The 15,380-nt window shown below is 38.7% G+C and overlaps 1 protein-coding gene across 1 annotated transcript; it reads right to left on the reverse strand.

Moving 5' to 3' along the window:
- Positions 1-5,331: 5,331 nt before the first annotated feature.
- Positions 5,332-6,502, reverse strand: LOC136209945 (wall-associated receptor kinase 2-like). The gene is made up of 2 exons (XM_066001580.1): positions 5,571-6,502; positions 5,332-5,482 (listed from the first exon to the last, which is right to left on the reverse strand). The coding sequence occupies exons 1-2, from the start codon at positions 6,460-6,462 to the stop codon at positions 5,385-5,387; spliced, it is 990 nt and encodes a 329-aa protein (XP_065857652.1). The 5' UTR covers positions 6,463-6,502; the 3' UTR covers positions 5,332-5,384.
- Positions 6,503-15,380: the final 8,878 nt, after the last annotated feature.

Below are 15,380 nucleotides of genomic sequence, written 5' to 3' on the forward strand. Positions count from 1 at the left end.
GACCTTCCAAAAGAGCATTGACATTATTAAATTCATCCAAGAAAAATTCCAGTACAAAAGCTTCAAGAACAAATGGAGAGGAAATGGAGTGTTTCGGATTCATGAGGGGAGAAGAAGAAGACCTTTGGTTTTCCAAAGGAGTTTGAAGAGTCTTGTGTCAGGAGGGTTAAGAGCTTTTGGATTTCCAAATCTTATCTTCCGGAATAAAAGCCAAATTGCTTAAGGGCAATTTGGTCCTTACAACAATAACAGGGGCGGCATGGTAATTTCCCATGGATAGCACATTCTAGAAGGGTTGCACCTCCTTATGATGGATCCCCTCCACTTGATCAAGGCTCTAGCAAATCATCACCATCCATTTAAATCAAATCCATCACAAGGCTATTATGTTGACACATGTTGTGTCCTTTATTTCTTAATCACCAAGTTTACTTGATGACCACACCTAGCATAATATAAATAATTGTATGTTAGAATTATAATTTTTAATGAGAATTTTGATTCCTAAAGATTCACTCATTCAAATTTATTATGGTATCAGAGCAACATTAAGTTAAAAGGCTATCCTTTTTCTTACCCATTATGGCCGGACCGATGATTACGTCCAGCAGCCCATACCACCTTCCCCAAAACGAAACTCTGGCGTTGTCGCTGGTATCACAGGTCCTCACCGGGCCAAACTATCACCAATGGTCTAGAGCTGTCAAGGTAGCTCTAATGTCGAAGAACAAGTTTGGGTTTGTCGATGGCACTATCACCGCTCCTGCACCAGACGATAACATGTTTAGCCAATGGGAAAGGTGCAATAACATGGTTATATCATGGCTAAATCATGCTGTTTCACCTACCATTGCGCGAAGCGTGATGTGGCTCGATAAGGCACATCAGATCTGGGCAGACTTAAAGGAAAGGTTTGCGCAAGCAGATTCACTGCGGATACTCGAGCTGCGAAGGGAAATACACAGTATGAAGCAGGGAAACGGAAGTGTCACTGAGTACTATACCAACTTGAAAGTATTGCAGGATGAGTTAACAAACCTGAGACCAATGCCCCAATGCATTTGCCGGCAGGTGTGTAGCTGCACTGCTTTCAAAATCCTGAGGGATCAACAAGACGCGGACCAGGTTATCACTTTTCTCCAAGGGTTAAATGAATCCTACTCAACCATCTGTTCGCAGATACTACTGATCGAGCCAATCCCCTCATTGAACAAGACCTATGCGCTGGCCATTCAGCATGAAAGACAACTTGGTCTTGCACCTGCAAAAGGAAACGAAGGAGGTGAAAGCAACATGTTTGCAGGTTTCACTAACACCAACGGCAGACAGAACAAATCGAACAACACCAGAAATCAGAACAACAATCGCAGGAACAACGGTCAAAGCTCATCCTTATGCACTTATTGTGGTAACACTGGACACACAGAAGAAATATGTTTCAAGAAACATGGATATCCCCCAAATTATGGCAACAGAACCAAGAATCCTTTCAGAACAAATCAACCCAGGGCAAACTCAGCAGTTAATCAGGGCAATGAGGAAAACTCAGGAGAAGAAGACAACAAGCAGACCAATCCAGAACCATTCACTCTGACCAAAGACCAGTATCAATCGCTGGTGGCCCTACTGCCTATGAATCAAGGAAAGACCCCGGCCTCGGGCAACAGCGTCAATACCTTTGTCAAGGGAGACAGTTCTGGTAACGGTCCTAACCCTAATTTTGCTTCATCATGTTGGATAATTGACACAGGAGCTACAGATCATATCATTTGTAATAAACAAATGTACAGCTCATACAAACAAATCGAAAAATGTTGGGTAAACTTGCCAAACGGAGAAAGGGTCAGGGCAGAATACATTGGCACTGTAACCTTAAGTCCTGAACTTGTTTTGCTTAATGTTCTGTGCATACCTGCGTTTGATTACAATCTAATATCGACTAGTAAGCTATTGAGTAATGATGGACTCTGTGTTGTGATAACGGGATCAATGTGTGTGATACAGGACACAACAAGTTGGAAGAAGATTGGCTTGGCTAGAGAGCATGGAGGCCTCTATTATCTGGAATACCCGCTGCCTAATCATATTTCTGTTTTTTCTATTAAAGCCAGTTTGTGGCATTTACGTTTTGGTCATCCCTCTCATGAGAGGTTGCAAGGCCTCAATCTATCTTGTAATGATTTCAATTCCTTCAAAGAAATGCCATGTGACATTTGTCAAAAAGCCAAGCAAAAGAAAATGCCTTTCTCACTAAGCCACAATATAGCAGATGAATGCTTTGATTTAATTCATGCAGACATATGGGGCCCAACACAAGAGTCACACTCTAGTAAACGATATTTCCTAACCATATTAGATGACCATAGCAGGTATACATGGGTCACATTAATGCAAACAAAGGGGGAATCAAGTACAACACTACAACAATTCTGCACATATGTAAACAGACAATTTGGCAAGAATGTGAAAACAATCTGAACGGACAATGGCCCTGAGTTCATCATGAAGGAATTTTATGCAGAACACGGAATCATACATCACACTTCATGTCCAGAAACACCACAACAAAACGGCAGAGTAGAACGCAAACACCAAGACATAATGAATACCACCAGAGCACTCATGTTTCAAAGTTCACTGCCTCACATTTTTTGGCTGGAAGCAGTTAGTCATGCAGTTTATCTCATCAACAGATTACCATCCACACCAATCCGGGGCCAGACACCTTACGAGCGACTGTATGGCAAAGGGGCACATGTAGACGACCTCAAAGTTTTTGGGTGTCTAGCATACGCCTCAGCTTTGGACAGACACAAAGGCAAATTCACAGAAAGAGCAATAAAGTGCATCTTCTTGGGATACAGACACGGCACAAAGGGATTCAAACTTTTGAATCTAAGCACTAACATTGTTTTCTTTTCCAGGCATGTAAAGTTCTATGAGAACTTCTTCCCTTTTTCAGAAGAACACAAGAAAGATGAAACATCATGTTGCAGTGAAGAAGAGTTGGAGTTACTCCATAAAGCATGCATAAACGAAGATGAGGATGAATCATACAGTGCAAATGATGAACAAGGCGCAACAGAGACAACACAACATGTTGATGCAATACAAGAAATCGAAGACAATATCGAGCAGCCAGAGATACTAGCACATGAACATCAACAAATCAACACAAGGCCACAAAGGACAAGGAAACTTCCAACCTATCTCAGAGACTATCACTTGGCACTGGTCCAAGGCTCCACACTGCCATGCTTGACTAATTCCCCGCATGCTTTATGGAAACACTTGTCTTATGAGGGTTTTTCTCTAGCCAAGAGAACTTTCTCAATTAATCTTTCCTGCCATCGGGAGCCTGCAACATATGAAGAAGCCAAGTTAGAAAGAGGATGGGTGGAGGCAATGAACAAGGAACTGGCTGCACTAGAAGCTAACCAAACCTGGAGCTTAGTTGACTTACCAAAGGGCAAAAGACCCATAGGCTGCCGATGGGTCTACAAAATCAAACACAAATCCGATGGAAGCATTGCCAGGTTCAAAGCCAGGTTGGTTGCCAAGGGCTACACCCAACAAGAGGGAGTGGACTTCACTGCAACCTTCGCACCTGTAGCAAAATTCACCACCATCAGGACTCTATTAGCAATAGCAATTGCAAAGGAATGGCACATACATCAACTTGATATTGACAACGCATACTTACATGGGGAGCTGAGCGAAGATGTCTATACGGCAATGCCACCAGGAGTATCCTCGGAAAGACCTCGGCAAGTATGCAAGCTCAATAAAGCCCTCTACGGTCTCAGGCAAGCAGGCAGGCAGTGGAACGCCAAGTTGACCGGCACCATCAAACATATGGGGTTTTCTCAATCAGTGGCCGATCCATCCTTATTCACAAAGGAATATGCAGGACAGGTAACCATGTTGCTAGTATATGTCGATGATGTAGTTCTCGCAGGAAACGACATTCAAACCATCAACCAGGCCAAACAACACCTAAACAACATCTTCAGCATCAAGGATCTCGGGGCCATACATTATTTTCTGGGTTTTGAGTTCTCTCGCAGCCGTCAGGGACTCCACATGTCACAAAGAAAATACACATTAGAGTTGTTACAAGACTAGGGATTCATCGACTGCAAACCAGCCTCATCTCCGGCACTACCAAATCACAAACCAAACCAAAACGACAATCCACTCCCAGAAATCACACCATATAGGCAGTTAATCGGCAAACTGCTATATCTCACACATACCAGACCGGACATCACATATATTGTGAATCAACTATCCCAACATCTCATGCAACCAACCACAGAGAATTTAAACAGAGCAGAGAGAGTTCTACGTTACCTCAAAGGGGCCATCGGTTTGGGCCTTTTCTTTCCCACATGCAACAACTTGAAACTACAGGCCTTCACGGATTCAGACTGGGGAACTTGTCAAGAAACTCGGAAATCAATCACCGGGTACGCCGTCTTCCTCGGATCGGCCCTCATCTCCTGGAAATCAAAGAAACAGAACACCGTTTCCAGGTCCTCCTCAGAGTCGGAATACAGAGCCATGGCCTCCACATCATGTGAGCTTCACTGGCTCACGAATCTCCTAACAGATATGAAGGCACCACCAGAGACAGCTTCCCTCATGTTCTGTGACAATATCTCCGCCATGCACATAGCCCAGAACCCAGTTTTTCACGAGCGGACGAAACACATAGATATTGACTGTCACGTCATCCGCGAACGCGTTCAGGCCGGTTTGATCCGATTGATGCCAATACCCTCGGCTCTGCAGGTGGCGGATCTCTTTACAAAAGCACAACATGCTCCGCAGCTTAGGTTTTTGATTGGCAAACTAAGCTTGAAGAATTTGTACCAAGCTTAGCTTGAGGGAGGATATTAAATTCATCCAAGAAAAATTCCAGTACAAAAGCTTCAAGAACAAATGGAGAGGAAATGGAGTGTTTCGGATTCATGAGGGGAGAAGAAGAAGACCTTTGGTTTTCCAAAGGAGTTTGAAGAGTCTTGTGTCAGGAGGGTTAAGAGCTTTTGGATTTCCAAAGCTTATCTTCCGGAATAAAAGCCAAATTGCTTAAGGGCAATTTGGTCCTTACAACAATAACAGGGGCGGCATGGTAATTTCCCATGGATAGCACATTCTAGAAGGGTTGCACCTCCTTATGATGGATCACCTCCACTTGATCAAGGCTCCAGCAAATCATCACCATCCATTTAAATCAAATCCATCACAAGGCTATTATGTTGACACATGTTGTGTCCTTTATTTCTTAATCACCAAGTTTACTTGATGACCACACCTAGCATAATATAAATAATTGTATGTTAGCATTATAATTTTTAATGAGAATTTTGATTCCTAAAGATTCACTCATTCAAATTTATTAGACATGTATAATTCCCAATTGTGTTCCTGCAATGACCGTGGCATTGGTACTTGCTTTGATCCTTGCACTCATCAATGTCTACAATATATATCAAAGATATATAAGCATAACTACTTAATTATCTGCACTTTTCAAAAAAGTGTTTTTTGGGGCAAATAAATATGACCTTGGCATCCATGAAGATATGGATTTCCAGCAAATCCTTGTTTGCACAAGCAACGATATCCGTTTACATTTCTGGAGTAGACGCAATCTGTATTATTCTTACAAGCATATGTATCTGTATCCTTTGCTATTTCGCATGTCGTTTCTTCAACCACCCATTCAATTACAGATTCCGCTTCCATATATTCTTTTGGATACGGCCAATCGGAGAGACTAAAATCAGCAACTTTAAAACTCCTTTGATCGGACAAGAATGCAATTCCACACTGATTTTTGCCCAAGGCTTCCGAAGAATCCAATACGCTTTGAAGAGAAAATACTAATGTGGAAAGAGATTCTGGTAAGGATGCTTGGCAACACCCATCACCTGAGCAAGATTCGTTGTCTTCAAATTTTACATCTTTATTACATAGCGACACACAACCCGCCCTAAAGTTTTCGTCTCGGTCTGTCAGTAAAGCTGTGGTATCACATCCAAAAACAGTGAGTTTGTTGTGTTCGTGGGAGAATCTGAAATTCTCTCCCAATGTTATGCCTTGCCCGACATACTCTGTTTGTCTTGTCCCATTGTAACACTCGACAGCTGCATGGAGTTTTACAGAGATCAAGCCGTCGTCAATGGACATATTAACGATTGTAATGTTCTCTCTGAGAACCAGTGTAGGAGGAGAAGTGGTGGAGTTACATTTTAGCAGGAAATCAGAGGTGCCGTTGTTGATGGCGCAATTGGGATCGTCGAGCCCAAAAGGGTAGAAGATGCTGATATCTCCACACTTTTCTCTACACCCGTCGAGAACGTTTGGCGACGGTTTCATCGGTAATACTATCGAAAACCACAACACTAGTAAGTAGGTGAGGAGAAGAGCTCTCATTTTTTGCATGTTATGCTTCATCCTATTCCTTTCTCCCTTAATATGAAAAACTAAGCATGTAACTATCAATGCAAGACTAGGCACATGGATGGGGAAATGAATAGTATCAAGCACATGAACAAAGGCCAAACACAAGGACAATAATGTAGCTTTTTACAACAAAATATCTGTTTTTTTTTTTTGTAAAATAAAGTTGAGGCAAGGGCAGGTCTACCCACTCCCAAGGTTAGAGCAAATCATAGACCTCGATGTGAAAATTTACAGTGGAATTTACAGTGAACCTCAAACCTGTCAAACTAACCACTCGGTTGGCACAAAATATATGTTTGCATCAGGGTTACTAAGCAGAGAGGTTAATTAGTTTTGCGTATCAGGTGAGCAGTTATTTCTTTTTGCTGCACCCGTTTCTTTCTTCCGATCTTCTAATTTTCTTCCATTTTATTTTAATTCATTATTCCATATTCCGGCCATCTCTTGGGACGAAAATCATATCATTAAATTCTTTGTTTCGTGAGGAACATTTTGAGACCACTATTGATATTTTTCTGATCGAAAAATATAGTAGCCAGAGCGGCTATTTTGCACCGTGAAAGTATTAGATCCCGACCTTTTAGGCGATTTTAATAGCGAATGGAGTGTATTTTTGGACTCCCTTTATCGATGGCTATCTCGTGATAGTCTCGGTTCGCGATTCCAACATCTCCGGCGGCCGACCACCGCGCTCCGCCGAATCTCCGGGAAGCCAGTAACAGGTCAATTAGAACCGGAATAATTTGAATAGCTTTTTTTATTGATTGATGGTTGATTGTTTGACTTATTAAATGTTAAGATGCATGAAATTATATATATATATATATATATATATATATATATATATATATATATATATATATAGAGGTAATTATGCTTATTGAGTAGGCAGCTCACCCATTGCCATGCTGAAATTTTCAGGCTAGGTTCAAAGGTTCTCCTATTGCTAGATTTTCAGGTTTACCCGCATTCTGACTGGCCAGCACAAGCGTCTCATTCTCATTTGAAATTTTATGGACATTTATTAGAATCAATGTATTGTTGGAGTGGATTGCTTTGTTTAGATTAAGTGAACTTTTATTGATCAATTACATTATTTTATTGGTTATTGAACCTTTTGAATAATGATTTTTTATAGGTAATAATAAATAAGGAGGCTTTATTTGATTATATTGTCGTTTGTATGCAATTATGATAATTGCTTGGATTTTTGTGTGTTTTCAATGTGACCCGGGACGGGGGTTACATCTTAACGTATGGAATTGTTTAAATTTAGTCGTAATATTTTCAACCAAGATCAATTTTAGTCTAACGAAGTGGTTTGATAGTTATTTGATTATTATAAGTTTGAAGCGTAGTTTCATACATTTTTTTATAAAGTATTTGTATTTAGCAACATAGTAAACATTTTTTAACTTTGACAACAAAATTGTGATTAACTTATATCTCGTCCAAGAAGCTCCGATAACCGTTTGAACTAGTAAGTAGGTGAGGAGAAGAGCTCTCATTTTTTGCATCTGAACCAACTATGGCTTCATCCAATTCCTTTCTGCTTTAATATGAAAAACTCAGTATGTAACTATCAATGTGAATGTAAGGCTAGGCACATGGGCAAATACAAATTTCCAAATTTTCGATTACCAACTATGGCTTCATCGAATTATCTAAATCTCTTATTATTCTGATTGTTTGTTTAATTTCATGTTACAATTCTGATAGATTCCATTCCAAAAAATATTCTACTCAATTATTCAATAAAACTAATTAAAAGTGTAATATACACGTGCCTAGAGTATACAGTATATTTTAATTATTGTACGGGAATAAACATGAAATGGTCCATTCCATAAGAAATGAATAGTATCAAGGATATCAACAAGGCCAAACACAAGGACAATAATTGTTTAAATTTATTCATAATAATAGTTTGGTTGTCTGGTTGTAACAGTCGACAACTGCATGGAGTTTTAAAGTAAATTCAGGTTTCGTGTCAAAATCGTGTTATCTCATATATATATATATATATATATATATATATATATATATATATATATATGTTCCATATTGTCATATATGATATAAATGTAAGAAAAATGAATTTCGTGTCAATCATGTCGTGTAAGTGAGGTTGTCTCTGTAAATCGTGTTTTATAGAGATTAAGTTGTCGTCTATGGACATATTAACTATTGGAATGTTCTTTCCGAGAACCAGTGTCGGAGGAGAAGTGGTGAAGTTACATTTTAGCAGGAAATCAGAGCTGTTGTTGATTGCGCAATTGGGATTGTCGAGCCCAAAAGGTAGAAGATGCTGATATTTTGACATTTTTTCTCCACATCGGCTAGGAACATTTGGCGACGGTTTTGTCGGTAATACTATTGAAAGCCACAACTAATAAGTAAGTGAGAAGAAGAGCTCTCATTTTTTGCATCTTATTCGACTACGTTTCATCCTATTCCTTTCTTAATTAATATGAAAAACTAAGGGTGTGACTATCAATGGGTATGAAAGACTGGTCCATGGAAAAATACAAACATCAAAAGTTGGAAGAAAAAGGCGTTGAACCATCCTCTTAAGGGTGGTTTTTGGAGACTGAGTGCACCCACGAGTCTCGTGTCTCCACCCGTGGTTGGGCAGAGCAGTGAAGAATCGGTGTCTCTGTTTGTAAGGTTTGGGATTAGGTTCTCCATTTCGTTAATTTTAGTGTCCAAAGGAAAATCGGCTTATATCTTTTACCTACTAACAACAACTAACACTGACAGCAAACAATAACAGTAAACAACAACAACTAGTTAGTTTGCGCTATGAATTATCATTGAGTTTTGTGGTTTCCTATTGCCATGGGAATAGATAACCTTACTCACCTTTGCGTTTTAAAAAATAGTGATGTTGGAAATGATAAATGTCATTGGCTCAAAGAAAATTTTCCCCAATTTTTTATCCGCTTACTTATTTCCCACTAAATTTACGTGGCATAATTATTGTATTTCAATCTTCTCTTAACCTTCTTTATTTTATATTTCAAAGTTAAAGTAGAATAATTATGTCACCTATTGTAAATTGAGTATGAGATATGTAAAGGGATAGGAAATGGGGAACACCAGATTCTCTTCCCTATTCTTTGATCTTATATATGTTAAATTAAGGTTTTATGCTAAAAGATTTTTTAGAAATAAGTAAATATTTCAGCAAATGTAATATCCAAAGATTAAGATGTTTTGTTGGATTCCATTCCAAAGAATATATTAATCAATATCTTATTACAGAATTTACAATTTTAAGGCATTATATGTATGTTTGCATCTAGGTTAAGAACTATGTTAAGGTTAAGGTTAATTACTTATCGGTATTGTATGTTTGTAGAATTTAAGGTTAATATTAAGGTTAAGGACTATATATTAAGGTTAAAGTTAAGGAATATATATTAAGGTTAAGGACTACATAACATAAAAATGATTTGAATATAAAGAAATTGTAAAATATTATTTTAATTTTGGGTAAACAAATGTACTTTTTGTAAATATATTTTTGTTCAAATGGCCTTTATTTCTTGTTTCGCCTAGGGCCCGTCAAAAGATAAATGAAGGAAAATATCCTGAAACTTCAAGGATTTTTCAACATTCATAAAGAGCAAAGATTACAACCTTATAAAGAAGAAAACTAAAACCTGATGAATTTATAATCAAATTAACCAATTTATATTGGTTAACTAACAAAATCTCTCTCATGTAATAGTTAGAAAATAAGTTATGGAATGCTAAAAAACACATAGATCAAGATAAAAATTTAATGTTTAAATTCTTGGAAAACTAAAATGACTTATATTTAAGAAAAAAAACTAATTTAATAGAATTACTTGTAAAGTGGAATGAACCGAGTAAAAAAAAATTTGAAAGTTATATACCGAGTTTAATTCTCTTAGCCCCACATGGCAGTTGGTTGTATAAGATTTTGGCAAAAAAATGCACCAATCTCTACAAGTGTCATGCATGCCTCTAATCTTAAGGCCTCAACACTTACTGTCACGGCCCGCCTAAAGTCATCCGAAGGAAGGCTTGGGCCAAATGTCCAAAGGGCTAAGAGAAAGGGTTTAGGGGCAAAACGGTCATTTTACTGTTCATCGGGACGATGCGGGACATGCCGGTGGACATCGGGCCAATCACATGTGCAATCATACACAAGGCAGCCGGGCAGCGGGCGCGTGCCTACCGGAGGCTAATTTGACCAAGAGAAGGTCCCCCCTATAGTGTGTCTTATACCAACTTGGGTCACACTATCAGTGGACATTGATATGCTCCATACACCATAAATTTCCCACAAAGGTACTTAAACAATTCCAAATGCATCCATATTTTATATGTGGTTCCTTTGGAAAGTGCGGTAAAAATATTAAGTATGGCAAAAATTGCCATGGAAGAAAGTTACGGGCCCGTGCTGGAGCTGACGGGCCCGTGTGCTTGCGAGCAGGCACATTTAACCTCGGTTTGTACAGGGCAAGTAGGCAGTAGGCGTAGAGACCGCCAGGAACTGCGAGGAGTTGTTGGAAGCTGCGGGGAGTCTTGCCAAGTGAACCTCAGGTTGCTGAGCTACGGGCCTAGAAAATTCCAGACGGGCCCAAAGCGTGCCAGGACGAGCCAAATTCGTCCAGGACATGCCAGATTCGTGCGGAAGGTGCCGAAATGTGCCGAAAAAGTCTGAAATGCACGGGAAGGAGCTAGAATGGCCGAGAAACTTCTAGGGACAATTGAGAAATGTCCCAACTCTTCTAATTTATTTTTATTTGTTATTTTTCTAGAATTTTTATATGTAAAGTTTCTAGAACCTTCCTAGTTTGCCTATAAATAGGAGGAAGGGGCTCATTTTCTACAAAATCCACACACAATCCACAAAATGTGAGCAAGTGTGAGTGCCTTTGAGAGATTCCTTTGTAATCTAACCTTTGTAAAGCATTCTTTTCTAATAAAAAGAGTGTTTTCGTCACTTGACGTTGTGCAAGATCCTAACTTTCTGCTGCATAACATTGCCTAGCATATAAGCTAAGCAAATGAGGTTAAGGCTGAAACAGTAATCGGGAAGAAATTACTAGTGCCACACGCTCAACAGATAGTCAGGAGGCTGTGTCCGTGACATTACTCATTGGCAAGGTTCTGTGTGGTGATATAGCCCACTCCCTTCACTTCTTCAAACCAAACAACCTATCCAACTTGGGCCAATAGTTTCACACATTCTCTAATGGTTGACAATCCACTGTAAATTTTAATTATTTCATAATTAACCTGTCATGAGCATTAGTCACATCATACTAAAATATGATATTTTATTTCCTCAATTATCAACATCCCTTTTATCAACTTTTTATTAAAAAAAATGCTCCAATTGTAAGCAATTTTAAAATTGACACAACGGGCGCCTAAAATTATTGCTTTATATATAATTTATTTTAATTATAAATATAGTCATAAAGGTTCATCAATAGTAAGCAAGTAAATCACTTTTTATATGAAAAAAAGTTCGAAAACTTTAGGCAAGGTTGCCAAAAAGTGGCAACATTGCTTGAAAATTTTAAGCAACCCGATGCGGGCATCTCCTTCAAGGGTTCGAGTTCGGGTGAATGGAGTCGGAGCAGGAACCAAGCACAAGCGTGCACGCGACAAAAAAGGACAAAACATCCCCACACATCGTGCCACCTATCCCACAGGCCGTGTGGAGTGGGTGCTAGTTCAAGAGGGGCTGCAGTGGGGTTTGGAAGGACGAGATTCGAGCGTCTTTGGGCAGAAACTGACTCACCCTCATATGGAGTGACCCACATGCTGTGTGGGGTGATTCCTGCTCCAAAAATGTGTCTTTTGATAAAGTTGTCGGTTTTGTGTCATATTCCAGAAATTACTATTCTGCCAGTCATTTATTTACTATTTTGTCATGTGAGTTTATTTTCCCAAATGCCATGTGGGCATCCTTTCCCAAACTATCCTTATCTCCCTTTAGTAAGTTATAACCCTAACTAGGTCTTTTAGTCTTTTATCTTTTAATTTGGGGGAGTTATATAGAGCCTCTTATTTGTAAGGGTATGCAACTTTTAATCAATCAAATTTATATCTTCTTATTTGTGAAGTTTTGTTAAGGTTTCAACCTTCAACAATGAGGAATTTATGGTTTTCTATGGTTTAGTCCATAAAAACCGTGATTAACTCCTTCTAATTTAGCTAGAGAATCATCTTCTATGTTGATTTATGATTAAAATCAACTTGTCTGAAACCGATCTGTATCATAACCACTCTTACTCCAACAGATGGCAACTCTCACTACAAAAAAAAAGGTTTTTACCGATGGATATTTTTCACTTTAGGGACGGTTTTAATTGCCTTTATATTTTTTATCGACAGGTTGTAATTGCCATTACATTACCGACGATTTTTCTTGGGCATCGAGGTGAGGTATTTTTAGAGACGCTTTCTTAAATGCGGTTTAAACCGCCTCTAGTATTGATTTTCAAACACTTCAAGATAAATTTACGGATAGAAATATCGTCAGTAATCCGTCAGTAATTCATTTAATAATTTCACTGACAAAACATTTCTGTCGCTAAATTTTTTTAAGGTCAGTTCTCATAAATTACAAACGAAACTAAATTCCTGATTAATGATGATAAAAAAAATGATTTTTTTGAGATTATAATGAGAATATATTGTTATTGGTAGCAAACAAATTATAACCATATATTGTCAATCAACAATCTATTTAAAAATCTATTTAAGAAGTACAATCAACAACTACGCACTCATTTTGACACTCTAATATTGTCAAAAACTGGAACTAAAATTGATAACATGTCCTCATCCTCTACTGCCATTTCAACATCAAGCTCAAAAGTAATATCCTACATGAGTGGAAGTCTTCCGTGAGTAAAAAGATAACCTAATAACTCATGCTGCTACAAAGCTCAGAGATGCATCTTACAAAATCCAAGACTTACATGTCGAGCAACAATGCAGCAGAATTGCTTCTTTCAAAGCAAGTAATCACAAACTGTAAAAACTTGCCTCACATACTTGCAACAAAAAGAATTGAGTTGTTAGAAATAATAGACAAAAAAAACAATTATATTTTTAAGGGGAGCTTTATTTGAATCAATCATTCAGAGATTAAACACTACCAGAAGTATATATCATTAAAAAGCAGTGAAGTTCAGATCAAATTTAATAAGTGGTGATGTATCTGGCTCTCTTCGAAGTTGAGATAATAAAATTAAGAGTTTCCAACAATAATCCAGCTTGGATGTTGTGAACACAGACTTTTTCTGACCCTAATGATGAGATTATATTGGTCTAAATATGTAAATTGGATTTCAGCTATATATTACAGCTCTAACTACAAGAACTCACAACTGTAGATTTAACCAATAAGGTGTTTATGTAACGCACTATGCCAAATACCCCTTCAGATGACGGTTAAAAACCGTCATCCTGCAAGATATAAATCTGTCACAGGGCTCACTGCCATCTAATGATACTTCAGATGACGGCCGCGCTCTGTCATCCGTAATAGCCTCACATGACAGCGACCAAATAACGACCTTTCATCTGACCACTAATTATATGGGTTTATCTAATAACAACTGTCATCGAATATATGTTCTCGTGATACCTGATGCGCGTCGTCTAGTGTGAGTTTTTTGTAATGATGAAATGTGCATTGCGATGAATGTGCTACGAATATGGATGTGATCTTTTAAATGCTCTAACTCTTCTAGACGCAACGACTACTTAGGGGCAAGTGTACCCCGTCGTATCAAGTAATAATCCGGTTAAGACCGGGTATCAAATCCACAGGATTTATAATTACAAGTATTAGACGACTCGGTTTCGTATGTTATTTAAGCGGTGATTACTTTGGGGTAAAGTAAGACACAACTACACACTAACTATTGGCGACACAGATTTATGCAGCTAAAACTCTATGAAGTGGGATGAATATGGTAAGTTATAACCACGACAAATAATGACTCTAAATGTATACGGATAATAAATCGCTCTTGCAAAGACGACTAAGTGAAGTAGGACCGACCCGTGAAGCACTTAGACTACGTGATTCCTAGTCAAGGCATGTCTAAAGCGGGGGAATTAGAAACTATGGCCCGTAAGTTCCGTGGCTTGTCAATTCCTACGGTTTCCGTTTTGTCACTTTCGGTAGGGCAACACCTATATAACTCCCTAAGGATAGCCCGAATGGCGTCGGAAATCACGTTCTCCTACACAATAGTCAATTATCAATATCAAAACAAGTAGCAAACACTAACACGTAAAGGGAAATAGAGCTTATAAATCATGAAATTATAAATATGAAATGTATATAAATGGAATACAACCAAGCCTAGTACATAGGAAGAGTACAAGCTAATTAGCACGTAAAAGGGGAGAATCCGCCCTTGAAACTAGCTAACCGGACTCAAAGTCGTCTCCTAGGTAGTGGAGGTGGAACTCTCGAGCTTGGTGACGAATGGTGGAGCGGAACTTCGATGGAATGCCGGAACAACCGAACAAGCTCTCGAGGTGGAGAGTTTAGCTACAAAAACTGAATCTATACTACAACAAGTAACAAAACAAGTATAGTTTGCTCTCTAGTGTATAATTATTTCTTGGTTCATAAGGTATCAAATGAAGTTCAAGAGCTTCCTATTTATAGACATCAAGCAAGGGCAAGCTTGTAATTTCACAAAGTACAAGTATGGAGCAACATCATTGAGTGCAGAAATCCCATGATACGCCCCGCGTAAAATGGTCTACGCCCCGCGTAAAATGGTCTACGCCCCACGTAAGTGCCCATTCCGTCAGAAATCTCCTGCATGTGGACCAATTCCATGTCTAATTGTCTCAAACACGCCCTGCATAGCTGAAGTACGCCCCGCGTGTTT

Source organism: Euphorbia lathyris, chromosome 10 (assembly GCF_963576675.1).
Source record: "Euphorbia lathyris chromosome 10, ddEupLath1.1, whole genome shotgun sequence".
Taxonomy (NCBI): Eukaryota; Viridiplantae; Streptophyta; class Magnoliopsida; order Malpighiales; family Euphorbiaceae; genus Euphorbia; species Euphorbia lathyris.